This window comes from Bidens hawaiensis, unplaced genomic scaffold, assembly GCF_021521415.1.
Source record: "Bidens hawaiensis isolate Kalapana, Puna unplaced genomic scaffold, B.hawaiensis_p1.1 tig00028823_1, whole genome shotgun sequence".
NCBI classification, from domain to species: Eukaryota; Viridiplantae; Streptophyta; class Magnoliopsida; order Asterales; family Asteraceae; genus Bidens; species Bidens hawaiensis.
In genome coordinates this window covers 156,878-182,571 of record NW_027494741.1, presented here as the reverse complement: position 1 = coordinate 182,571, position 25,694 = coordinate 156,878, and the positions used below count along the sequence as shown (strand labels likewise).

General features: G+C 36.4%; 2 protein-coding genes across 3 annotated transcripts; one reads left to right on the top strand and one right to left on the bottom strand.

The window, feature by feature from the left end:
• Nucleotides 1-3,116: 3,116 nt before the first annotated feature.
• On the top strand, nucleotides 3,117-5,288 carry LOC143577841 (16 kDa phloem protein 2-like). Of its 2 annotated transcripts, XM_077061563.1 has the most exons (5): nucleotides 3,117-3,266; nucleotides 4,038-4,103; nucleotides 4,561-4,690; nucleotides 4,795-4,909; nucleotides 5,124-5,288. In XM_077061563.1, exons 1-5 carry the CDS (start codon nucleotides 3,200-3,202, stop codon nucleotides 5,220-5,222), a joined length of 477 nt encoding a protein of 158 aa, XP_076917678.1. In that variant the 5' UTR covers nucleotides 3,117-3,199; the 3' UTR covers nucleotides 5,223-5,288. The 2 variants fall into 2 exon arrangements, with proteins under 2 accessions (XP_076917678.1, XP_076917679.1); XM_077061564.1 differs by lacking the exon at nucleotides 4,038-4,103 and having other exon boundaries at nucleotides 3,127-3,266.
• Nucleotides 5,289-20,138: 14,850 nt separating this feature from the next.
• LOC143577828 (uncharacterized) lies at nucleotides 20,139-24,697 on the bottom strand. Its single transcript, XM_077061553.1, has 14 exons — nucleotides 24,516-24,697; nucleotides 23,593-23,688; nucleotides 23,382-23,522; nucleotides 23,139-23,291; nucleotides 22,892-23,044; nucleotides 22,672-22,800; nucleotides 22,493-22,585; nucleotides 22,191-22,403; nucleotides 21,924-22,064; nucleotides 21,713-21,814; nucleotides 21,342-21,458; nucleotides 21,151-21,243; nucleotides 20,894-21,022; nucleotides 20,139-20,813 (listed from the first exon to the last, which is right to left on the bottom strand). Exons 1-14 carry the CDS (start codon nucleotides 24,594-24,596, stop codon nucleotides 20,376-20,378), a joined length of 2,079 nt encoding a protein of 692 aa, XP_076917668.1. The 5' UTR covers nucleotides 24,597-24,697; the 3' UTR covers nucleotides 20,139-20,375.
• Between the last annotated feature and the right edge of the window lie 997 nt (nucleotides 24,698-25,694).

The following is a 25,694-nucleotide window of genomic DNA, read 5'->3' as shown; positions in this document are numbered from 1 at the left end:
ATCCTTCTCATATTTGTCCCCCTTTGTAGAATAACTTGACCATTGGTCAATAATAATCCCAACTAACAATCTAAATGGTGGCAATCCCAACTTTTAACTTTGTTACCAACAATAATCCCAGACTAACAGAATATTAACTTCGTTAACTTATGATGATGTGACGTTTGAGGTGGCAACTATGTGACAATGACTATGATTTTTTCAATTTAGATGGATTATTTGGATATAATACATTTAAAATAAAATAAAGAAAAAACCATTGTTCCGTCATCCTCCCCCACCTCAACAAAGTCCACAACCAAATCAGACCCACCATTTTTTTCCGGCGAGCACCATCTTCAGTCACCATCTACAACTTCCGATCTCTCACTCTCCCTACTTCACTCGATTTGACCACAACAACAACTAAAAAGCGTCGGCCACCACCTCTGACACAACAAAACCAACTGAAAGTTGTACTTACCCACACTCTTCATTAGATTTTACACCTAGCAAAAACATTGATTTTTATCTTCCGGTGTGTCTCAAGCAAACATCAATTGTACGACTATATTTCAGATCTGGTGAGAGAGAAAGGAAACTAGCCGGAAACTTTAGAGGATCTTTCCCAGTCGGGTTTGGAAAAGGGGAGAGAGAGAGAGAGAGAGAGGTATTTGCAGATGGTGGCCGGAGATGGTTGTGGTCGCCGGAAACGAGAAAGTCGTGGAAATGAAAGATGGCTAGAATATGGGGATGGTGGCGATGGCCGAACGGTGGCAGGGGTTATGGCGTTGTTGGAAGGAGACAGTGGTGGTGGAGTTTAGCCCGGTTGGTAATATTAAATACTTCCAAAGCGATAAGGGTCCAAGTCTTGTGATAAACGGTTAAAGTATTTAATATTGCCACCGAAACAATGACTTCGTTGACATATCCGTTATTGATGGATTTAATATCCCTATGGAGTTTAGCCCGGTTGGTGCTTCGTGCAAGACAATGAGGTGTGCTGCTAATATAAATGCAGAGTGCCCTATTGACCGAGTTACAAAAAAACGGAGGATACAACAATGCTTGTCCAGTTTTCAAAACTGTTAAAGAGTATTGTTGCACCTCTGTGCGTGGTTGTTGTGGACCAACCAAGTATTCTAGGTTCTTTAAAGATAGGTGTCCCGATGCTTATAGTTACCCTCAAGACGACCAGACCAGTCTGAATACTTGCCCCGGTGGTACTAACTACAAAGTTGTGTTCTGCCCATGAACTCCAAGTTTCAAATTCTATGGAGTTGCAAACTAGTAATTTTGAAATAAGAAGAGCCTCACCTCATAAAGTGTGGCTTCTTGGGTCTTGTCAACAAAACAAGAAGACTTATATACATCTTCAACCTTTGTTTGGTTCTCGATTGTGTTGCCATATATTCTAGAATATGTAACAAATATGCATGTGACGTAATGTCCTAGTTTGCATTTATTATGTTTAGTTATTCTTAAGGGAAAATTCTCTAAACGACCCTAAAGAAGAAAAAAAAATTTCTATTTCATTCAAGATTCTCAAAACAATTCAAAAATATGTACGGAACAGACGAGAAACATAAAAAAACCGTCTTGAGAGACGGTTTTTTAAAAAGTTAATTAAGTTAAAAAAAGGGTCGGAACAGACGAGATTTTTAAAAATCTCGTCTGGTGTGTCAGAAACTTTACACGTGTCAGCTTTTGTTTGGTTAACAAATACCATCGTTTATTTCTCCAAGATGTGGTCTCAGTACATATTTTTTGGATTGTTTTGAGAATCTTGAGTTAAATAGGATCTTTTTTTTCTCTCTCTACTTTAGAGTCATTTAGGGAATTTTCCCTATTCTTAAAGATGTTCTTACTTTAGTGTAACAACGGTTAAAGTATGTGTCATAACTAAAATTACTTTATTACTTAAAAACTTATAAAATAGATATTACTAGGGTCAGGCTAAATGTATCCCCCCTGGTTGCTTGTCATACCCCCCCCCCTTCTTGGAAAAACCAATTTTAATATTACCCGTTGAAATTATATAATTACCAAATTAGCACAAAAAAAAGGATTTCATATTTTTTTTACAAGTTGCGTTTATTTTTATGATTTCGAGTTTAGGGTTTAGGGTTCGGGTTTAGGGTTTAGGTTTTCGGGTTTAGGGTTTAGGTTTCGAGTTTAGGGTTTAGGTTTTCGGGTTTCCGGTTTCGGGTTTCGGGTTTAGAGTTTAGGGTTTAGGGTTCGGGTTTAGGCTTTAGGTTTTCGGGTTTATGGTTTAGGGTTTTAGGTTTTCGAGTTTCGGGTTTATTTTGTAAAAGATAAAGAGGTAAAATAAGGACATTATAATTATATGCTATTAAAATTAAAAAAATATATTATAAATATTTACAATATTAATACTAGAAAAATAAATTAATAGTAATACTTGATAGTTTTTAATTTGATATATGTAGTGAAGATTATTAAGTGAAAAATATGTTGTAGGGACTAATATGTATATAAATAATGTTACAGGGTAATAGTAATTTATCTAATAAGTTAAGATGGGGTGTATATATAGTAAAAATGGTGTAAGGGGGGGGGGGTATGTTTAGCAGCACCATATTACTAACACATCAAAGTATGTCTTAAAAAACTCTGAATCCATTTTTCTTCAAACCCCCACTTTTGCAATTAAAGTTAGAAAAATCTTTTTGTTTTATAGGCCAAAGTACTAAATTTGTATGAAAGTCGTACCCCTTACAACTTATAACTCATGATGGTTTTGTCGATCCAAGCTACCATTGCAAAAAAAATCACCAAAACTTTTTGAATATTTAACGAAGGGAAATTAAATTAGTGTACAAAGGACACTTAACGTACAAAGCGTACAAAATCTTAGATATAAGTTGTGCAATGTGTTAACTTTTAAACATAATTTATTTACTTCATGCTTAATTACTATTTAACTTCATCCGTAACTATGGCACATAAGTACTTTATGTACTTTGTACCTTAAGCTCCCTTTGTATTTAATCGTTTACCGGTTACTATGTAACAAATATACATCTTTTCAATTTCGGAGGACCTCGATAATCTTAAACACAAATTTAGAAGGACTAAAGAGCAATGAAAATCTTACATATAAATAGTACCTGACTTTGTTCCACATGATAATTGTGAAACAAATTAATATCCAGATGAGCATCCGATATTCTCTCCGGTGGGATCAGATTCCGACAAAATGCCTAGTGGAAAGCTACAAGTCCTCCTTGTCAGTGCTAAAGGCCTCCATGACACTGATTTCTTTAGTAAGTTCAATGTTTCATATGATCATGAATATATTATTATTATTATTATTATTATTCATGGTTTGTAACACACAAAAGATGATCATGTTTAATGTTTGAAAGTACTGGATCTGATGATTCTGATCTGATATTGTTTGATTCACTATTCAATTATCATCGGTTACGTTTTGTACATGATTAAAAAGTATAAATGTATAATCATCTAATCTGATATTGTTTGATTCACTATTCAATTATCATCGGTTACGTTTTGTACATGATTAAAAAGTATAAATGTATAATCATCTGATCTAATATTGTTTGATTCACTATTCAATTATCATCGGTTACGTTTTGTACATGATTATAAAGTATATAAATGTATAATCATTGAAATTACTAGGAACTGTTTAATATCATTGAAGAACTTTTACTTATATTTACTTTGATCTTGTTAAGAAAAATATTTTATGTAAAATACCTTTTTTTTGTCTATTTGATCTCGCTATTCTGATCCGATCTTGTTTAGAAAAATATTTGTTGAATCTTGATTGATTTACGTTTAGAATATGATCGGATTATTATAAAAGTTGAATTGAGTTTAGAAGGTGTAGAATAGAGCACCCGTTGACCTGGTAGATGGATCAGAAAGCAGTGATCTCTTGTAATGGTGTATTATAAATTTATAATTTTTCATGATTTTGGTCATCAGATCTAAAATTACTTATTTTTGATCATTTTCTTTAGGTGAGTGAGTTTTTGTTAATATTTGTATAATAATATCATTCACAGCAAAGATGGACCCATATGTGACAATCATTTGTCGAACACAGGAGCAAAAGAGCAATGTCGCGTCAGGTTCAATCATTAAATCCTTTTATTTATTTCTTATTTTTGTTGTTTTTTTTTTTCATAATGATTCACGTGTTTATTTAAAAGTCAATCAATCGCATGATTGACCTTTAAATAAACACGTGAATTTATACTTAGATTAAAGTTTTACGCAAACCCATAAAAAATACAAATTGCTAAAATTGGGGGGAGAATTTTGACTTTGAAATCGCAACGATAAATAATGGATTTTGGGTCAAATAGTTAGCCTTGTTGAGACATTTGTTTCGATATCTCATGGGCCATGTAACTTCATGCATAGTCCAATTTATGCCATTGTTTTAGTTGGACCATCCTTTGCTATTGTTGAGTTGGTTTAAATTGAAGTACGCTAGCTCCTAAATCAACTCCGTATGAATAAATATGATTAACTTAATATATTTTATTGGAATTACTAATCCACATGCTGAACGGATGCTCACAGGACAAGGATCGTCACCCGAATGGAACGAGACATTTGTGTTTTCTTTGACAGGCGATGAAGAACAAGAACTCGTGATCAAGATAAAGGACAGCGACGTTGGTTCCGAAGATGATACTGTGGGCGAGGCCAAGTACTTCAAAATTTATTTACTTTTCAAAAAACTCATATTTTAATAAATAAAAACATAGTTTAAAACTAAGAAACACTTGCCATTGATTCGACTTTTGCATGCAGAATCCCACTTGAGCCATTGTTCTTGGCAGGAAGCATCCCACCAACACCATACAATGTGGTCATAAATGATCAATTTTGTGGGGAGGTTAAAGTTGGCCTTGAATTCATTCCCGAGGTAAGTCATTTCACTTATGTATCATAACATGTCGGGTTAGATAACAGATCAAAATAGCTAATTTGCACGAAAACATAAAAAGTGAAGTCGCCCTACTAATGCCTTCTAGCGTTTCTTTCTAACGTTTCATAACTAACTAGCGTATCAAATATAATTACAAAAGTTATGCTATGAGTAATATTTACACATACACTTATTTGACTTGATAATATAGGAGACACACGAATATGGCCATCGCCACGGACACGGGCATGGACATGGACACCATGAAGAAGAGAGAAGCTACGGAGGATGGAAAGAATCTTCGTACTAAAATGATAAATCATTGCAATTATATGTTATGGACTTATGATTTCTTCTGTCTTTGATTTCTAATTTTATCTGATTACTTTTTTCGGAATTGTAATGGATTTCTTTAAACATGTTGTGGAATATGGTTGTGTATTTTTCTTACTCATCAGGTAAAACATAAGTCATTCGTACCGACATTTAAAAACTTACATATTACTTAACTATGGTCATTACAAAAGAGTAAACTGTCTAATAAAATCTTAACTGGATACACAAATGTTTAGATTTCATTGTTCTTCACATATGATATTCAAAACATTTTATATGACCCAACCTGAGATTTGCAAAACTAATTAGCATCGCACTTGAGCTTTACCTGCATGTAAATATACATAAAACAAATTAGCTTAGGCCGAGTAAGCACCCAGAATGAAACGAGATGCAAAAACGCACAACCATGCAAAACCATACACCGATGTATAATACACCATGGTGAGCAAACTTACGGTCTTCTTTGGGGAAAGTTTTGAGCGTATGATCACTGTCACACCTCGACCAAAGGCGGCGGAACATGCCGGGGTGCAACGTGATTGGACAAATACACAAGACACTATTAAAGTGACAATATTTAATCAACTCATTAATTTCATTCAATCACCAAAGTAACACATATTGTTCATACAAATAACATCAAAATATAAGAAATAGATATTGTTCATTCTTCTAATAACCTAGCGGTATCAAAATAGAATGACGTCTTCAAACTCCAACTCAAGTAATAATCAAACCTGTAACATGCATAAAATAACATTTGTCAACACGTATGTTGGTGAGCAATTTCATAGTTTTGAGTATATATAATATGAGTGAAATCCACAAACGTATATGAGACTATAAATAAAAGCATCAATCATGGTATATAAACATATGTAAATGAGGATCCTTTCTAATCGGTAAGAATACCGACATACTTGGATAATGAGGCCCTATTCTACTAGCACAAGGCTAAGTAGTTAGGGGAGCGTATGATCATACTTAATGAGGCTCAACAACAACATAAAATAAACACTCGCGCACGTAAAGCATATGAGACATATAACACACAATATAGCAAGTATTCTAGCATCATATACCCTAAAGTTTGTGGTTTGAGAAATGAGTATAATATAAATCATTTTTGTTTGAATAAGTATGCATGTTACCCCCAAAAGATAAAAGTGAAAACGGGGGATGAAATGTACTCACGTTAACTAAGTAACTTGAAAGATTGATTCGTGAATAATCGGAGATCGGGTTTAACGAGCAAGACCTAGATTAAACGGGTCTTAAGTTAGAAGGTAGTCTTGGAAGGGTTTAAAATAAAATATGACAAGTAAAGTAAATAAATGAAGTTTATGGTTTAAAAATGTAAATACTTGGGAAATTAAAGACATGTTCTAAAAAAGTAAGTTTACTCGAAACCGGGTCTTGGTATTTCATTCATAATTTTTTCTCAACCTATGTTAAGTAACTTATGTGGGTTATAATGCACTAATGCAAGACCCTTTGGGTATATGAACACCAAAACAAGGTTTTAATCGAGTGTTCGGATTTGTTAACTTGGGTCTAGATAATTAACTAAACTCAAAGTTAACTTTCCAAAATGTTTTGAGATAACTCAATAAAATCGAAAGACTTAACCAAGTATATAGTTCTATTATGAAGAACCTTAACTTCCGTTAAGTGTGTATTTGGTATCACCGGTCCAAGCTTGTTATAAGATCAAGTTGGATACCGACACACCAAGTAAGTTGATAAAATACTTAAAATTAGTTTAAAATACATTCTTGAAGAAAAGATGAGTTTCGATGGCCAAAAACACACTTGTGTGTCTTAGGCAAGTGAACTCGGTTTAGTTCGGTTTTGGTTCGGTCCTTGACTCGGAATGATACCGAGGATGGTTGCCACATACCCAAATACCATAGAACTATCAAAATGGTTTTAGAAGTTACAAGGTTCAAATCTTTCATAAACATGTTTATTTAACTATTTTAAACAAAACTATTTAAAACAAAAGCTAGTAAACAAAAGTTCGGTCTTGGTTCGGTCTTGATTCGGGTCTAATCTCGGGATGAAACCGAGACTAGTGACTTCATAACCAATACCATGAAACTCTTTAAACATGAATTAAAACTAAACTACTTACAATATAAACAAAAGCATTAAAGGGAAATAGTATAAACAAGACTAGTAAACAAGAGTTTGGTCTTGGTTCGGTCTTGATTCGGGTCTAATCTCGGGATAAAACCGAGACTAGTGACTTCATAACCAATACCATGAAACTCTTTAAACATGAATTAAAAGCTAAACTACTTACAATATGAACAAGACTAGGAAAGCATTAAAGGAAAATAGTATAAACAAGAACTACAAAGAGTTCTCCATGTAGCATTGCCTTGTAGCATATCACCTCCCGAAGAAGATGAAAGCCGAAGGAAACAAGGGGTGCATATTATATATATGTTGTGCCACAAGATATGAATTAATAAGTAACAAACAAGAATTAAAGAAGGTTATTGCTTGATTATTAAGAACCTTAGAGGTTAGAGATATGAACTTTATTTGGGAGAGAAAGAAGATGAATGAGCAAAGAATAATGAAGAGGATGGGGTTGTTTATATAGGGAAGGAGTCAAACTTGTTTTCCTTGTTTTATATCAATACTTGCATGTGTTTTTTTTTTAAAAAAAAAAAGGTTTAAATAATACAATCTAGTAACAAATCCAAAAGGTAAGAGATGATTATGAAACATAAAAATCCAACATTTTATATTAGTGAAAGATTTGGTTTACAAATCGGGTCGGGTTTTGATACAAATACAAATACAAAAAAGATTGAAAATGACGAATGTTACAGTCTTCCCTACTTTAGGAAATTTCGTCCTAAAATTAGGAAGAATCCGTAATAAATAAGTGCGGGTACTTTTCCTTCATCTCGTCTTCTCGTTCCCAAGTAAATTCAGCGCCACGCCGTGATTCCCAACGGACGTTAACTAAACGGATGCGTCTACGTTTGGTTCGTTTCTCATTGCGGTCCACGATTTCAACGGGTTTTTCGATCATCTGCAAGGTTTCATCGATACGTACTTCGTCGAGAGGTATATGGAGGTTAACTTCGGCTAAGCACTTTTTGAGGTTTGAGACATGAAAGGTGGGATGAACACCGGCAAGTTGTTGCGGTAAATCGAGTTTATAAGCCACTTTTCCAATCCTTTCGAGGATTTTGAATGGGCCTACAAAACGGGGTGCTAGTTTTCCTTTCTTTCCAAAACGGACTACCCCCTTCCAAGGGGATACTTTGAGAAGGACAAAGTCGCCAACATTAAACTCGAGAGGTTTTCGCCGTTTGTCGGCATAGCTCTTTTGGCGACTTCTAGCAGCAAGGAGATTTTTGTGGATTTGATCGATACGATCGGTAGTGTCTTGAACCATCTCGGGACCGGTGATTTGGGCTTCACCAATCTCGTTCCAACAAATCGGAGAACGACACTTACGACCATAAAGAGCTTGGAAAGGAGCTATCTCAATGCTAGAATGATAGCTATTGTTGTATAAGAATTCAATAAGTGGGAGATGAGAATCCCAATTTCCACCAAAATCAAGAACACAAGATCGAAGCATATCCTCGAGAGTTTGGATTGTGCGTTCGGATTGGCCATCGGTTTGAGGATGGTAAGCGGTGCTAAGATCGAGGCGAGTGCCCAAGGCTTCTTGAAGCGATTTCCAAAAACGGGATGTGAAACGAGCGTCACGATCAGAAATGCTGATCAATGGAATACCATGGCGGCATACAATCTCACGAACATAGATTTGAGTGAGTTGTTCAACGGAGTACTTCTTGCGGATCGGGATGAAGTGAGCCGATTTGGTTAATCGATCAACAATGACCCAAATGCTATCATTTTGCTTTTGAGTGGGAGGTAATTTGGTGATAAAGTCCATAGCGATGCCTTCCCATTTCCAAACGGGGATAGGAGGTTGCTCGAGTAAACCAAAAGGTTTTTGATGTTCGGCTTTAACCTTTGAGCAAGTAAGACATTTCGATACATAAAGTGCTACGTCCTTTTTCATACCCGGCCACCAATAAAGAGATCGAAGATCGAAGTACATTTTATCCGCACCGGGATGTACAGAATATCGTGACATATGAGCTTCATCGAGAATGAAAGTACGAAGTTCATCACGATCGGGAACCCACAAATGGTTGAGGAAATAAAGCAAGCCATCGGGTTAGGTTTCAAGTTGAAGTTCGGCTCCACATGACATTTCATAATACATATTGACTTCATCAATGGAGGTGCATTGGGCTCGATAGATGCGGTCTTGGAGATCGGTTTGAATGATGATGCTATTAAGCAGAACAGTTCTGATATTAACTTTACGACTAAGGGCGTCGGCTACAACATTCGCCTTACCGGGGTGGTAGCGAATTTCGCAATCGTAATCACTAAGTAATTCGGCCCATCGACGTTGTCTCATGTTGAGATCTTTTTGGTCAAAGATGTATTGTAGACTTTTGTGATCGGTGAATACAACACACTTTGTGCCATAAAGATAATGTCTCCAGATTTTGAGAGCGAAAACGACGGCACCAAGTTCGAGATCATGAGTCGTATAATTCTTTTCGTGATCCTTGAGTTGCCTTGAGGCATATGCGATAACTTGACCTCGTTGCATGAGAACGCAACCGAGACCTTGGTTGGATGCATCGCAAAATACCACAAAGTCGTCGTTTCCATCGAGAAGGGTTAGGACGGGAGCGTTGCAAAGCATATGCTTTAGAGTTTGGAAATCTTCTTCTTGTTTCGGTCCCCATTTGTAAGGTTCTCCTTTATGAGTTAGTGCGGTGAGGGGTAACGCGATTTTAGAGAAGTTTAGAATGAATCGCCGATAATACCCGGCCAAACCAAGGAAAGATCGGATTTCCGTGGGTGTGGATGGAGTCTTCCAATCTTTTACGGCCTCGATTTTGGCAGGATCAACATGAATACCTTTATCGTCGACGACATGACCCAAAAATTGAACCTCTTTTAACCAAAATTCACATTTGGAGAACTTGGCATAAAGTTGTTCTTTTCTTAGGAGATCGAGAATGGAACGTAAATGATGTTCATGTTCGGCTCGGGTTTTGGAGAAGATAAGAATGTCATCGATAAAAACAATCACGAATTTGTCCAAGAATGGTTTGCAAACACGGTTCATGATGTCCATGAATACCGCGGGTGCATTGGTTAATCCGAAAGGCATAACCAAAAATTCGTAATGTCCATACCGAGTACGAAAAGCGGTTTTTGGAATGTCGTCTTCACGAACACGCAATTGATGATAACCCGATCGAAGATCGATTTTGTAAAAGCAAGTTGCGCCTTGAAGTTGATCGAAGAGGTCGTTGATGCGAGGCAAGGGGTAACGATTTTTAATGGTGAGTTTATTGAGTTCACGGTAATCGATACACATGCGAAACGAGCCATCTTTCTTTTTCACGAAGAGGACGGGAGCACCCCAAGGAGAAGAGCTTGGACGGATAAAGCCTTTATCGGAGAGTTCTTGGAGTTGATTCGATAACTCTTGCAATTCCGAAGGGGCTAAGCGGTAAGAAGCCTTGGCTACGGGAGTCGCGCCGGGCACAAGGTCGATTCGAAATTCAACAGGACGAACGGGTGGAAGACCAGAGACGTCTTTGGGAAAAACGCCGGGAAATTCACAAACAACGGGAATGTCTTGAATCTTTTTTTCTTTTGGATCTTTCACCACCGCTTGGGCTAGGAATGGAACGTACTTTTGGCACAAGTACTTACGAGATTGAGAGCAAGACATAAGGTTGAGTTTCTTGGGGATTGTTTTGCCAAAGACTTTGAGAATTTTGCCATTGACGAGCGGGATACGAATGAATTTGTTATAACAAACGACTTCGGCACGATGCAAAGCTAACCAATCCATGCCTACTATGATGTCGAAGCTTCCCATTTGCATCGGGATGAGGTCGATCGATAACTCGTTCTTGCAAAGAGTGAGGATACAATCGCGAATGACCGAATCGATGATGATGGAATTTCCATTGGCGACTTCGACAGAAAAGGGGCGAGAAAGTTTAGTGCGAGATACGCCAAGAATAGATTCGAATTTAAAAGAAACAAAACTCCTATCAGCTCCGGTATCAAATAAAATTGAAGCTAAATGCTCATTTACTAAAAACGTACCGTTCACCACATCGTTGGCAACTTGAGCTTGGTTTGCTTTCATCATAATGGCACGCCCTTGGTTGCCGTGGTTAAGTTGTTGAGTTGGAGGAGGTGGGAGAGCTTGCATGGCTTGCAGATATAGTGGAGGAGGAAGGGCTTGCATGGCTTGGATCGGTTGAGCGGGAGGAGCCAAGAGTTGCGGGATTTGGGGTTGATAAGTTTGAACTTGGTAGGCTTGGGTATGGTAGTAGGGTGTGGGTATGATTTGGGCTTGGTTAACAAGAGCAAGTCGAGGACAAGAATTGCGGAAGTGATTCGGGTCTCCACAATTGAAACAAGCCCTAGGTTGGGATGGAGGGTTTTGAGCAAAAGGAGTGGGACGATTTTGGTTGGATGGGGCAAACCTCGGTGGAACGGGTTGCCCACGAGAGGCTTCTCGACACACGTTGTTAGTGTGACCATAGCGGTTACACTTGGTGCAGTGGCGACAAGCAGAGTAGGAGGGATGATGACGTTGACAAGTGTTACATAATGGGTGCGGGCCGGAATACGGTTTTCGGTTTTGGAGTGCGTGGGATTGAGATTGAGGTTGTGATGGGTGGGTGACAGCATAGTTTCGGTAGTTTGGTTTGATTTTGTCACACCCTCAAAATCCACTAACGGAGTTTTACCGTCAGAGGGTGTGAACTAACAGGATCGGATTCATTAGTTATAATCAAACCATAAAACGAAGTTTTCAAACCACAAAACGTTTACGAGTAATTAATGCAGAAGCGTAAAAACCATAAAACAAATGTTGCGTCACGCAGGACGACTTAAAACCCAATGATAACAGTTTAAAATAGTTTGCATAAACAAAAGCGTTTTCAAGCAATGCATGATCCTATACCGCGCGCCCGCCTCGGCTACCTGAGAAGAACATACTAAAAGTGTCAACACGAGGTTAGTGAGTTCACAAGTTTATATAAAATAAAGCGTTTAGCGTTTTGCGTTCAGCATTCTGCGTTCAGCATTTTGCGTTTAGCGTTTAGCGTTTTGCGTTTTGCGTTTAGCGTTTTGCGTTCAGCGTTCAGCGTTTTGCGTTTAGCGTTTACCAGATAGTGTTAAATCAATTATATATCGATAGGTAGCTAGCCTATACAACAAGTATTACTAAGTGTTCGACACCGAAGCTGACTGTTTATCAAGTGCCTTGCCACCAGCTCATCTAGACCATGGTAATGTGTTTGCCAAAATTACACCCACTCGACCTCCAGTCGAGTTTAGTGTTGGGTGGGGTTTGTCAAACCCAGTAGTACTACTCAACAGTGACTCGCTATTTTCCAATACTAAACGGTTCGATGTGTAGGACTTCAATTGTTTCGTTTGCCACTTAGCCTTTACAAGTGATATATAATTTACTAACAAAATCTAAAAACGTTTTCGGAGTATGTTATCTCCCCCAAATGAAAAGCGTTTAAAGAGTTTAAAAAGGGGTAAGTGAAACTCACTGTTTGCGAAGATTACTAAAAACCAAAGTCCGAGAGATGTGCGTCACAGAAAAATCCTCACTCGCGTTCTAAGACACAAAAATGAGATTTTTCTAAGTATCGGAACTATTATCGAGTCTCTAGACCCGGCACATAATTTCTAAGCACAAAAATACGTTTCGTGTTCGTTTGTGAATCGTGTGTGAATTAACAAGCATATTTGTGATACGTTACACGTGTGAGTAACTACTTACGTGTCAAGTGTTAATAGCGTACGTATCTAGCAATTATTCCCCGCAAGGGCAATTTGGTCAAAACATAACAATTAACTAGCAACTAGCACTTTTCATGTATTTTCACAAAGTTCAGCAGCTAACTTTACCGAGACAGATTACTACTAGTAAAGATTACTCTAATTCACAGATCATAGCTCATCAATTAATTCATCAAAAATCATCACAAGAGCACACATGTGTTAGGTTTCCAGAACATATTTTATTGTATTTTTATTCCACATAAACTTCTCACAATGATCAAAACATTACAGCAAACTCTCAACAGTCAAATTCATGCGCAACAGAATGTTATTTGTAATTCCCGTTAAATGAAAAATCCAACAAATGCAAGACCAATTGGGTTAGGTTCTTAACTCAACAAGTTAACTTCCAGAAGTGGAACGAACCCATTTGGTCTTGTAGTTCATGAGATATAATATTTACAAACCAACCTAACAGCAGGTCTCACAATTCAGATTTGCACAACATTTTTGTAAAATCATAAATATTAACTTTTACTCGTCCAAAAATTACAAATTTATATTCCTTAGAAACTAGACTCAACCTAGTACACCGTAGTATTAATAATCTCGACCAATTCTTACATTCACACCCCGTTACAGTCAATTGAACATCAACAACACAATCTGTCCAGAAACTGTTTACATCCAAAATCAACATATTAACCATCTATAGACCATAATCCGTTCATATGACATTCTAGACACCATAATCACTATCCATGCACATCAAATACACACCACATACATGATTAGGGTTTTACTTGAACTAAAAATCAAAGAAACAAGCAATTAACATGCAATAACATCAATTCTAGTTATCAAATCAACAATCAATACATAATTAACCATCATCTAATCAAAACAAGCCATATGAACACCATATATATAATTTTCGGATTCTAGGGTTTATAATTAACCCATTCAAACTCAAAATTAAACATGTAAAATACATAGGATAGTTGTTTATACCTTCCTAGCACCTTAATCTTCGATTAAACTTGAAAGATCTTGTGCGTATGTGTGTGTGTGGTTGACGGCAGCCAAGAACAGGGGGGGGCCGATCGGTGTAGAGGGAGAGAGAGAGTGTTAGGGTTTTAGGTTAATATTATTATTTATAATAACATGTTACACTTTAGTCCCTCAATTTCTAGTTTGTACTTTTCTAGCTTATTTTAACTAGTTCTTGTTTTTTGTCTAGCATCACACATAATATAATCAAGTAACACATATGTTAACACATAATTATCACATGATTATTGTTTTGACGTTTTTCGTTTATTCACCAATTGTTTGCGTCAACTCATTTGCATTTCGGTGCAATTCCCGAAAGACTACACATGTAGTAGTTGTCAAGCGTCATTTAAACCCTAGTTTAAATGTAATGAGATGTGCGTTATAGATCCAATGATCTTAAGTTTGAATTGACGGAGTTTGAGTTAACGGAGTTAACCTGAAATTGACGAGTGTCACAGATTTTCTTTTTGGTGTGGTGGGTGGAATTGGAGTAGTTGATGGCTTGAGGTTGTGGGTCGACTTTAGCTTGAGGGGTTGGTTCGGGCTTACTCTTGTCACTCGTTTTCTTGATGGAGAGGGTACCGTCTTTGACATGGTTTTCAGAAAGAGCACCGGCGAAGGTAATAGCATCATGAAGTGTTTGCGGGTTGCGACTCATCACCAAGTCGCGGATTTGCATAGGCAAACCGCCGACATACTTGTCAATAGCCCTTTCGAGGGGAGTGACCAAGTGAGGAACCAAGAGACTAAGCTCGTGAAAGCGGTTGGAGTAGGTGGAGTTGTCACCACTCTCTTGCTTGAGTTCCCAAAATTCGGATTCGAGTTTTTGAAGTTCATGTTTTGGGCAAAACTTTTTCATCATGACTTCTTTGAGCTTGGTCCATGAGTAGGCCATAGCTACTTCCGCTCCATGGGTGGAAATCTCACTATTCCACCAAGTGCGGGCGGTATTCTCAAACATGCTAGAGGCATACGTGGTCTTTTTGAGTTCGGGGCACTCACAAAGAGTAAACAAACTTTCCAATTTCTCGAACCATTGTAGCAAAGTGGTGGCATAGTTCGTACCAAAGAATTGGGATGGGTTGGCACTAGTGAAGTTTTTCAAAGCGAAAGGTATGGGGTTGGGTGTGGTTTGAGTAACGGTGGGTTGGGTGGCTTGGATTTGAGTTATGAGTCCGGGAATCACAGCGGCGATTTCTTTTGCTACCATTGCGGCCATCCGACGACCGGAGCTCGGCTTGCGTAGTTGGCGACGGATTGGAGGCATTCTAAAATAATAAAAGAGAAATGGTATAAGTTTGGGGTAATTGATATAAGTATGAGGGAAAAAGAGTAAATATAGGGTTTAATGATTGTGAATCCTAGAGTTATGAGAATGAGAATGTTAGTAAAAACAATTTTATACTTACATCAAAAGATAAAAATGTATATATATTTATAAGTTTTAAACTTTTGCCATTCAAAAATTGGAGATTTTGAGATTTTGAAATTTATATATATAGTCGGGAAAATAGTACATGAAATCACCAGGGTTTGATATCCCGACAAATAAAGTTGTATAAAATAATAGGTGGAGTCGAACATGTGCACGTACCACCGCGTCTTAATTATGTTGTTGTGACTCAAATAACGATAATAACATATAATAAAAACGGAGATACAACGAGATGTTAAAAACAACTTGTATTTTTTAACACCAAAAAATATAAGGAGGCAACCGGAACGCTTGCATTCGACAACTTAAAGTATTGACATATATAACACGATTTGTAAGCCTAGAAAACGCACACTATAATTCAAGCATCACAGGTAAGTATATCACCTTCGTTTCTTGGAATCTTTTTGTCAAATGGTCGTTTCATAGTGTTTCGCTTTCCATGATGGCTACAAACCCGATATAAATGCAACCTTTAAGGAGATCTTAAATAACGGGATCCAAATTAAGTTTGTGATCCATAAAACACATTATGAAAACTAATGTTTTTGCGTTTTAAGGTAAGGATACCTTGGAATACTATGAGAGTGTGTGCAAGTGTATATTTTTGAAGATTAAATGAAATAAATAAGCAATTAAATGTATAAGTGTAATGAACAATCAAGTAGGGTAACACGTATAAGCAACACGTATAAGGACCCTAAAGCAAAACTATACTAGGGCGTTACGTCTAACCACCTATCTTATAGTCTTGGCTCTGATACCAATCTGTCACACCCCGACCAAAGGCGGCGGAACATGCCGGGGTGCAACGTGATTGGACAAATACACAAGACACTATTAAAGTGACAATATTTAATCAACTCATTAATTTCATTCAATCACCAAAGTAACACATATTGTTCATACAAATAACATCAAAACATAAGAAATAGATATTGTTCATTCTTCTAATAACCTAGCGGTATCAAAATAGAATGACGTCTTCAAACTCCAACTCAAGTAATAATCAAACCTGTAACATGCATAAAATAACATTTGTCAACACGTATGTTGGTGAGCAATTTCATAGTTTTGAGTATATATAATATGAGTGAAATCCACAAACGTTTATGAGACTATAAATAAAAGCATCAATCATGGTATATAAACATATGTAAATGAGGATCCTTTCTAATCGGTAAGAATACCGACATACTTGGATAATGAGGCCCTATTCTACTAGCACAAGGCTAAGTAGTTAGGGGAGCGTATGATCATACTTAATGAGGCTCAACAACAACATAAAATAAACACTCGCGCACGTAAAGCATATGAGACATATAACACACAATATAGCAAGTATTCTAGCATCATATACCCTAAAGTTTGTGGTTTGAGAAATGAGTATAATATAAATCATTTTTGTTTGAATAAGTATGCATGTTACCCCCAAAAGATAAAAGTGAAAACGGGGGATGAAATGTACTCACGTTAACTAAGTAACTTGAAAGATTGATTCGTGAATAATCGGAGATCGGGTTTAACGAGCAAGACCTAGATTAAACGGGTCTTAAGTTAGTAGGTAGTCTTGGAAGGGTTTAAAATAAAATATGACAAGTAAAGTAAATAAATGAAGTTTATGGTTTAAAAATGTAAATACTTGGGAAATTAAAGACATGTTCTAAAAAAGTAAGTTTACTCGAAACCGGGTCTTGGTATTTCATTCATAATTTTTTCTCAACCTATGTTAAGTAACTTATGTGGGTTATAATGCACTAATGCAAGACCCTTTGGGTATATGAACACCAAAACAAGGTTTTAATCGAGTGTTCGGATTTGTTAACTTGGGTCTAGATAATTAACTAAACTCAAAGTTAACTTTCCAAAATGTTTTGAGATAACTCAATAAAATCGAAAGACTTAACCAAGTATATAGTTCTATTATGAAGAACCTTAACGTCCGTTAAGTGTGTATTTGGTATCACCGGTCCAAGCTTGTTATAAGATCAAGTTGGATACCGACACACCAAGTAAGTTGATAAAATACTTAAAATTAGTTTAAAATACATTCTTGAAGAAAAGATGAGTTTCGATGGCCAAAAACACACTTGTGTGTCTTAGGCAAGTGAACTCGGTTTAGTTCGGTTTTGGTTTGGTCCTTGACTCGGAATCGAGGATGGTTGCCACATACACAAATACCATAGAACTATCAAAATGGTTTTAGAAGTTACAAGGTTCAAATCTTTCATAAACATGTTTATTTAACTATTTTAAACAAAACTATTTAAAACAAAAGCTAGTAAACAAGAGTTCGGTCTTGGTTCGGTCTTGATTCGGGTCTAATCTCGGGATGAAACCGAGACTAGTGACTTCATAACCAATACCATGAAACTCTTTAAACATGAATTAAAACTAAACTACTTACAATATAAACAAAAGCATTAAAGGGAAATAGTATAAACAAGACTAGTAAACAAGAGTTTGGTCTTGGTTCGGTCTTGATTCGGGTCTAATCTCGGGATAAAACCGAGACTAGTGACTTCATAACCAATACCATGAAACTCTTTAAACATGAATTAAAAGCTAAACTACTTACAATATGAACAAGACTAGGAAAGCATTAAAGGAAAATAGTATAAACAAGAACTACAAAGAGTTCTCCATGTAGCATTGCCTTGTAGCATATCACCTCCCGAAGAAGATGAAAGCCGAAGGAAACAAGGGGTGCATATTATATATATGTTGTGCCACAAGATATGAATTAATAAGTAACAAACAAGAATTAAAGAAGGTTATTGCTTGATTATTAAGAACCTTAGAGGTTAGAGATATGAACTTTATTTGGGAGAGAAAGAAGATGAATGAGCAAAGAATAATGAAGAGGATGGGGTTGTTTATATAGGGAAGGAGTCAAACTTGTTTTCCTTGTTTTATATCAATACTTGCATGTGTTTTTTTTTTTTAAAAAAAGGTTTAAATAATACAATCTAGTAACAAATCCAAAAGGTAAGAGATGATTATGAAACATAAAAATCCAACATTTTATATTAGTGAAAGATTTGGTTTACAAATCGGGTCGGGTTTTGATACAAATACAAATACAAAAAAGATCGAAAATGACGAATGTTACAATCACCCCTACCGGGGAATAATATGTAGGGAGGCATATTACACGTTTGTATCTGTATTTTCCTAGACAACATTTTAAACTCTCATTTTTACCATTTGCCACATTTCTATGCGTGTAGATTTGTTGTGAACATTACTAGAAACGTATAAATCATGTCCGGAAGACATTCCATCGGTAAGCTTTTTCACTTCGTAAGGTTCTTAGACCTCAAATAACTGGATTATCACCTTGTGAGGTTCAAAGACCTCAAACTCGAAATCGCATTGGTGCACTTCTCCGTTTCGAAAGACACACGCCAATTGTCGTGTTCTTCTAGCTTTCAGTTCGGTTTTCGTCCAACTGAACCCAACCCCAAGTGGGTTATTCAGTTACACATGCAACCCCCAAATTGATTAACCAAATAAGCAAACCTCTTAAATCAGTTAAAACGATTATTCAGATTCGAAAACAAATAAGTGAGTTCAATTTTATGATTTTCTCAGTTTGGGTTCTGTTTTCGGTTTAATTGGCCTCAAACCGATACAAATAAATACCCTAACTGCACCTCAAAACATCATGTTCCTCTCAGTTTTTAAATGATTCTCTTACGTTTTTATGAACATCTCATTCGTTTCTCGCAGATTCCCACAATAGCTTTCGTGACAATGGTTTGATGCATGTCTTAATTTTGATGTGTAGTGTTTTAACAACACATGAATAAATGACAATCAGATTCGTATTTATTCTTTTGAGTGTTATATAGCTGTGTTAATTATTATTGAAAGTGCTATAAAACATTAAAACATTATGCAACCAACCAATAAAAGTTATGTGTGTAACCTATCGATTATCTATATACACTCCAGTTAAATATCTAATCCCAACTTGGTTGAATAATAGTTTTGTTTGGTATTAAGCAAATGCATATGGTTTTACAGGTTTTAGTGTAATCGCGATTTTAATTGCGCCATCCAATCGTACATAGTACACACTAGTTAGTTTAATTTAGGAACAAACTAATACAGGTGTAAATACATGGATCACACTAGTTAGTTTAATTTAGGAACGAACTAATACGGGTGTAAATACATGGATCGTACTCTAGGTTCAATATATGGTCAACATAAGCTATGCCCATATTAAACATCGCATCATAAACCGAGTTTCATAACTAACCAATCAGACAAGAAACTGCAAGTGATCATGCATTTCTCGCGTTCATAATTTACCTTAAACTCTCATGTTGAGTAACTCGTGCTTCCTAATTTCATTCTAAGTGTGAATAACTTTACTACTTTAGTTAACTCAATCTTCAGTGTAATACTAACCACATGCTTCTCCTGATGCGATGCCCTTCCTACCCTGACTATCTAAACTATCCAAGTCATCAATGAGCTCAAAACACAACCATATGAGTTCATGTTTACAAAATTTTAAAAAATAAAAGCCAGGGGGGTTTCCCCATTGACGGTAATACAAGTCGCTTATTTTTCACAACACACCACCATCACAGCAACATTAAAACACCACTACTTAAGTTACCTAGCAATTCATAGTCAGGTCCAATACAACGATAATGATAATGATACTAATGATAATAAAGTCGAATTACCTCACTAATCACTGCAAACCCAACCGAACATCACACCTTAATTCGCCTTGGTTGGAGTCGTCTCCTTCACCCCACCATTTTCTTCCGGAAAGTCACCCAATATCGGCTGACCGTTGAACATGACATCATCTGAAAGTGATTTCACCGCAAAGTCAATGTCTGTCCAGTTGGCATCCTCTGGAATGTCAAAAGCCAGGTTGCTATCTTCTGCAGGTAGTTTTTCCAGATTTACCCCTGTCTCGTGCTTCTCTTCAACTGCTCCGTTTCCCTCGCTAGTCTCGGAATCTTTCCCTTTTTGCCTTTTTGATGATCTAGCTGGTGAATTGGAAGCCGGGCTGTTATTCTTTGTCACCCTGCTTGACACCCTGCGGTTGTTGTCAGCGGGTTTTGGATCAGGAGTGTGATTCCCTTCAAGAGGTTCGGTTGCCACGTCATCTCCAGTTGCTTGTTTTTGCACTTTGTCGGTATATACAAACTGTCGAGCGAAAAAACATCCAAGTCAACTAAGGTCAACTTTCAAGAGTTATTCAAAAGCTGTGTTTCTGAAAGACTTACAACTTCATTTCCATCGTTGTCCTTAACTTTTGGTCTAATAGCGCATAAGTTCACATCTCCGGTTTCCAAATAACGCAGAGCGTCCACCTTGGAGCGAAAGATATATCCACTCACAGGGTCTATGTAGAACTGCATGACACACAATGGTAAGTTCGCAAAAAAAACCATTACAATGTTAAGCTTTAATATACATATACAGATACACGCACGCACACATATGACGTATATACATATAATCATATATATAGGTCAAGTACCGGATCATTTCTTGTGTGAAATGCATATATCTTAGTTCTGGTTTCTTTAATCCATCCTGGTGGCAACCCTTCTGCTGCACATGTCGTGATAACCTACACATCATTTCACATGTCAGGTGGTTGTATCATATAAAACATAGAGCACGAAATAATAATAATAATAATATATCTGCAAGTTAAAAGAAACAGACTTCTTTGTACTCGCTATTCTCGCTCTCGCTTTTCTTTGTTATAGATCTTTTCGGGCGTGCGACATCAGCGGGTGTAGAGTTTGGGGATGAGTCAGGTGCTAAAGAAGATTTAGGTTCCTACACACGGAGTTACATGTCAGATAACCAAAGTTAACATGTGGGTAAACAAAAGATTGGTGCTTTTTGAACATGGGTCGATTGCGGTTGACAGAAAGTTTATAAAATTACTTTTAGTGAATAAAGACTCCTAATTTATTTCATTTAAAAAGTTAAGTTATAAGTTAAAACCGAAGTAATACTTTTTATAATCAGCCCGACCCGCCTGTTTTATAACCATAACAGTAAGTATTACAAAGAGTGCAGGGTCATACTTTTCGCTTTCTAGAGTAGCTGCTGCCACTAGGATTGCCAAGATAGCTCAGCACCTGCGGTTTTGAATAGAACAGTTTTCCGGTTGCAGGATCCTTGTAAATCTACATAATGTTCAGAAGTTAGAAGATGCATAATGTGTTCATATGAGAACATAACTGAATAAATTAACTAACCAAGATCGACAATAAAAAATAACTGGTTTCAAATTACCTTATATTTCGATCCAGAATTTTTAACACGCACGTCAACAAGCCATCCATCAGGTAGCCAATCAGTATCTTCTTTTAACGATGCAACAGATCCTTTCGCAGGTGTAGTGTATGATCCTCCACTTATAGAGCGAATCGGTTCCTGAACCACAAAAAAATATTTATAATTGAGAAAATATATTATGATGATGGATTGATTATTGTGTCTCAAGTTGAGGTAAATTGTAAAAAAACATAACAGAAAACACAGAATTAACGTGTGCTTTACCGGGTTCTGTACACCGGTTTCGTTTGTTTTCAGCTCTTCTGCATAACCATTTGTGAACTCTTTGGTAGCTTCCGGTTCTGTAGATTGATCAGGAGGTTGAGGCGCATTTCTACACGGTTTCGAGACACAATTCTTTATATCACCAGTTTCCAGATAACGCAAAGCATCTTTTTTCGAGCGAAATAGGTAATCACTCGAAGGGTCCAGGTAGAACTGCAATATATCATCAGGCATAAAACTATATAATTATAAAGCAGTGCATTATAAAAGATTATCAACGTTCTAAATAATGTTTGAACTACCGGATCACTTCTGTTTGTGGGCCCAGATGTTTTCATTCTCACTTCTTTAATCCATCCATCAGGTAACCCTTGTGCGGGAGTCCTCGATACAACCTGAATAACACTCCAAACCTCATACGATCGAATAAAATTTAAAATACAATAATGAATAATCAAAATTGTGTTAAAAAGAAACCGACTTCATAGTCAGAGGACGAGCGAGAGCTTCTCGTTTTCTTCCCAGAATTCTTCCTGCCTTTCTTCACTTCAGTAGCTCCATTCGTCGGGGAGTTAATGTTATCAGGTTCTTCTGCAGCGGGCTTCTCTTGCTTTAGAGTTGAGGTAAATGTTAGCAGCAACGAATCAGTTAACCAAATTAACGAGAGAATTAACATGTTTTAACTAGAACAAAAGAAATACCCAAGATGATATCGGGAGAGCACTAATAGGCTCAGCAAATACTGCTTCCTGTACATGTTCTTGTGCATCTGCACTTCCGTTTATTTTGGCGAGATAATTCAGAACCTGTGGCCTCGAAAAGAACTTATGTCCAGTCACAGGATCTGTATAAATCTAAAAACCGGAGCAATAAAAGAAACTGTTAACATCATTATACATTGTACAGTAAAAGGAGCTGTTCACATGCTAAATCTTTTTTTAAAATTACCTTATATTTCATTCCGCTACTGCTACCATTTTTCCGAAGCCTATCTTCAACGGTCCATCCTTCAGGTAGCCAACTGTTATCTCCCCTATGTCTTTTATAAGATCCAGGCTCGGTGGAAGAAGCATCACCAATTATATAATTATCAGATAGATCCTACAACAGATGCTTATATACATAAATATGTAACGAAGATTGAAAAAGCATTTAACAACATCATGAATCGGTAAAGACGGTTTTTAGTACCTTGGAGATGGATTTCCGTCTCTTAGTTCTAGGTGTCAGTTTTTTTGCAGGCTGCGCTCCAACTGAGGGTTCGGGAACTTCATCTGTATGGGGAGCGTTTGGCTCGATGGATAAGTCTATATTTGCATCGTCCACATTTTGCTGAACAAAAACATGAATGCTAGTCAAGAAAAAAATGTTAAAGTAAATGCTAACAAAATGTGGGAGTTACGGTTTTATCAACAGGTGTGCTTTTCTTGGTCCTCATAAGATAATCAAGCACTTGGGGCTTCGAATAGCACCTGTGTCCATCAGCAGCAACATAACACTGCAACAGAAGATAAGTATATTATTAACTTAATAGAGGATATCACATAAAAGAATACCTATGTGTTGCTACTGTTATAACAGGTATTCAAATTAGGCCTGTAAACGAGCCAAAGTACCGAACAAACACGAACAAGGCATGTTTGTGTTCTTTCATTTAATTTCAACTGAACACGAACATATAAGCAAACAATTTGTTTTGTTCGTGTTGGTTCATTATGAAAATTAGCATATTCGTGTGTTTCGTGTGTTGTTCATGTTTGTTTGTTTAAAACCTAAACAAATGGTTCACGAGCGTATGCAAACAAACAAACAAACTTAAACAAACATAATTGACTAAACATAAACGAACACAGATGAACATAATTGACCAAACATAAACGAGCACAATTGAACATAAGTTAGAATTCACGAATATATATATAACTACTTATGCATTTATTAAAATTTAAACGGACAAACATAAACGAACATACATAAATGAACAAACAACTTTGTTCATGTATGTTCATTTACAAAAAATAATACAACTTCTCGGCGAATGGCCTAATTCAAATTAGGCACATTAGAAGCAAATACCACCTCCCTTACAAAACAAACTTCCACTTTTTAGCTAAAAAACAAAGAAAATACCATTACCATTTTCTACCAAAAAATGAAAATATAGAAACCCTAATTATAACTTCTTAGATGCAAAATTAACTCTACATAATCCACATGCAAGTACCCATTACCCTAAATATACAAAACCAAACCAAAAACCCTAAAAACCCTAAAAAGAAAAAAAAACAAACCCTAATTTGAAGATAAGATGAAAGCAACACTTACTTTGACTTTTTTGTCGTCAACCTTACGGATATGAACGGACCAGTCACCGGGGAGCCAATCCGGCCAGTCATCGGGACCCATTTCCGGTGGAATTTGAGGGTGTGAGTATGGAAGTGAAAATGAAAAGAGTTTAAAAGTGAAAGGTGTTGTTTTAGCTAAGATTTGAGTTTTAAGTTTCAAGATGGATGGATGGATGAGATGGACACGTGTATGGAAGATACCGACACGTCAGATCACTTCTGAGGAATAAGTACTTTGATGTTTGAGAGTTGAGTCTTTGACTTGACATCACTTGAATGTTTTGTTGGGTAAATGGGCTTAGGTTTTCTATTTGGGCCTTGTTATTATTTGGTTGAAAACTTGAAATGTTTTGTTAATAGAAAATTTTATTTTATTAGTGCATAATTGTAGGGTTGTCTAGGGAAAAGATCCAATACGCTAATGCTTTTCGTACAAATACATACGCGAATTTCGTTTTTCGTGAATCGATCCATGAAATCACATCCAAACATCTCGGAATCGTCAATACATATCCAATCAATCATTGTTTCACCGAAAAAAACAGTTTTTGATGGTTAATCGATCAATTTTTCACTTTTTTCACAAAGACGGTTTTGTGAGCGTTTAAGGTTTTGTGAGCGTTTTAGGTTTTTGTCTTTGAGCGTCTCGCGTACCTATCGTACGTTAAGGATTAGCGTACAGTAACTGCACCCGGGTTGTCTGAACTATTCTACGTTTGTTTAAAAAATGTTTGGAAAATCGATCGTTTGATTGGATTGAATTATTTAATTGAACATGCAATTTTTAACCCTTTTTAAACATGCGCTCTGTGGTAGAGGGTGGAGCGATTTTTTAACAAAACTTAAATGAAAATGTAGATACGGTGTAAAAAGTAAATGATAACGACTTAGCGCGGTAAGATGAAAAAATTTTAAAAATTAGTTAAAAAGGTGGACCATTAGTATTTTAGATTAGTTTTACGATTAATATACAATGTAATATGTAAATAAAAATACTGAAAATAACACGTGTTAAATGACTTTATTTTAATGGTTGAAGTAATTAGTGAATTAACATAAAGAAAATTAATTGTATAAATGTGACGTAAATGAATTTTATATTTTTGCAAAGAAATTAATGACTGAATATCTCATAATAGCTAATAATTAAAAAAACAAT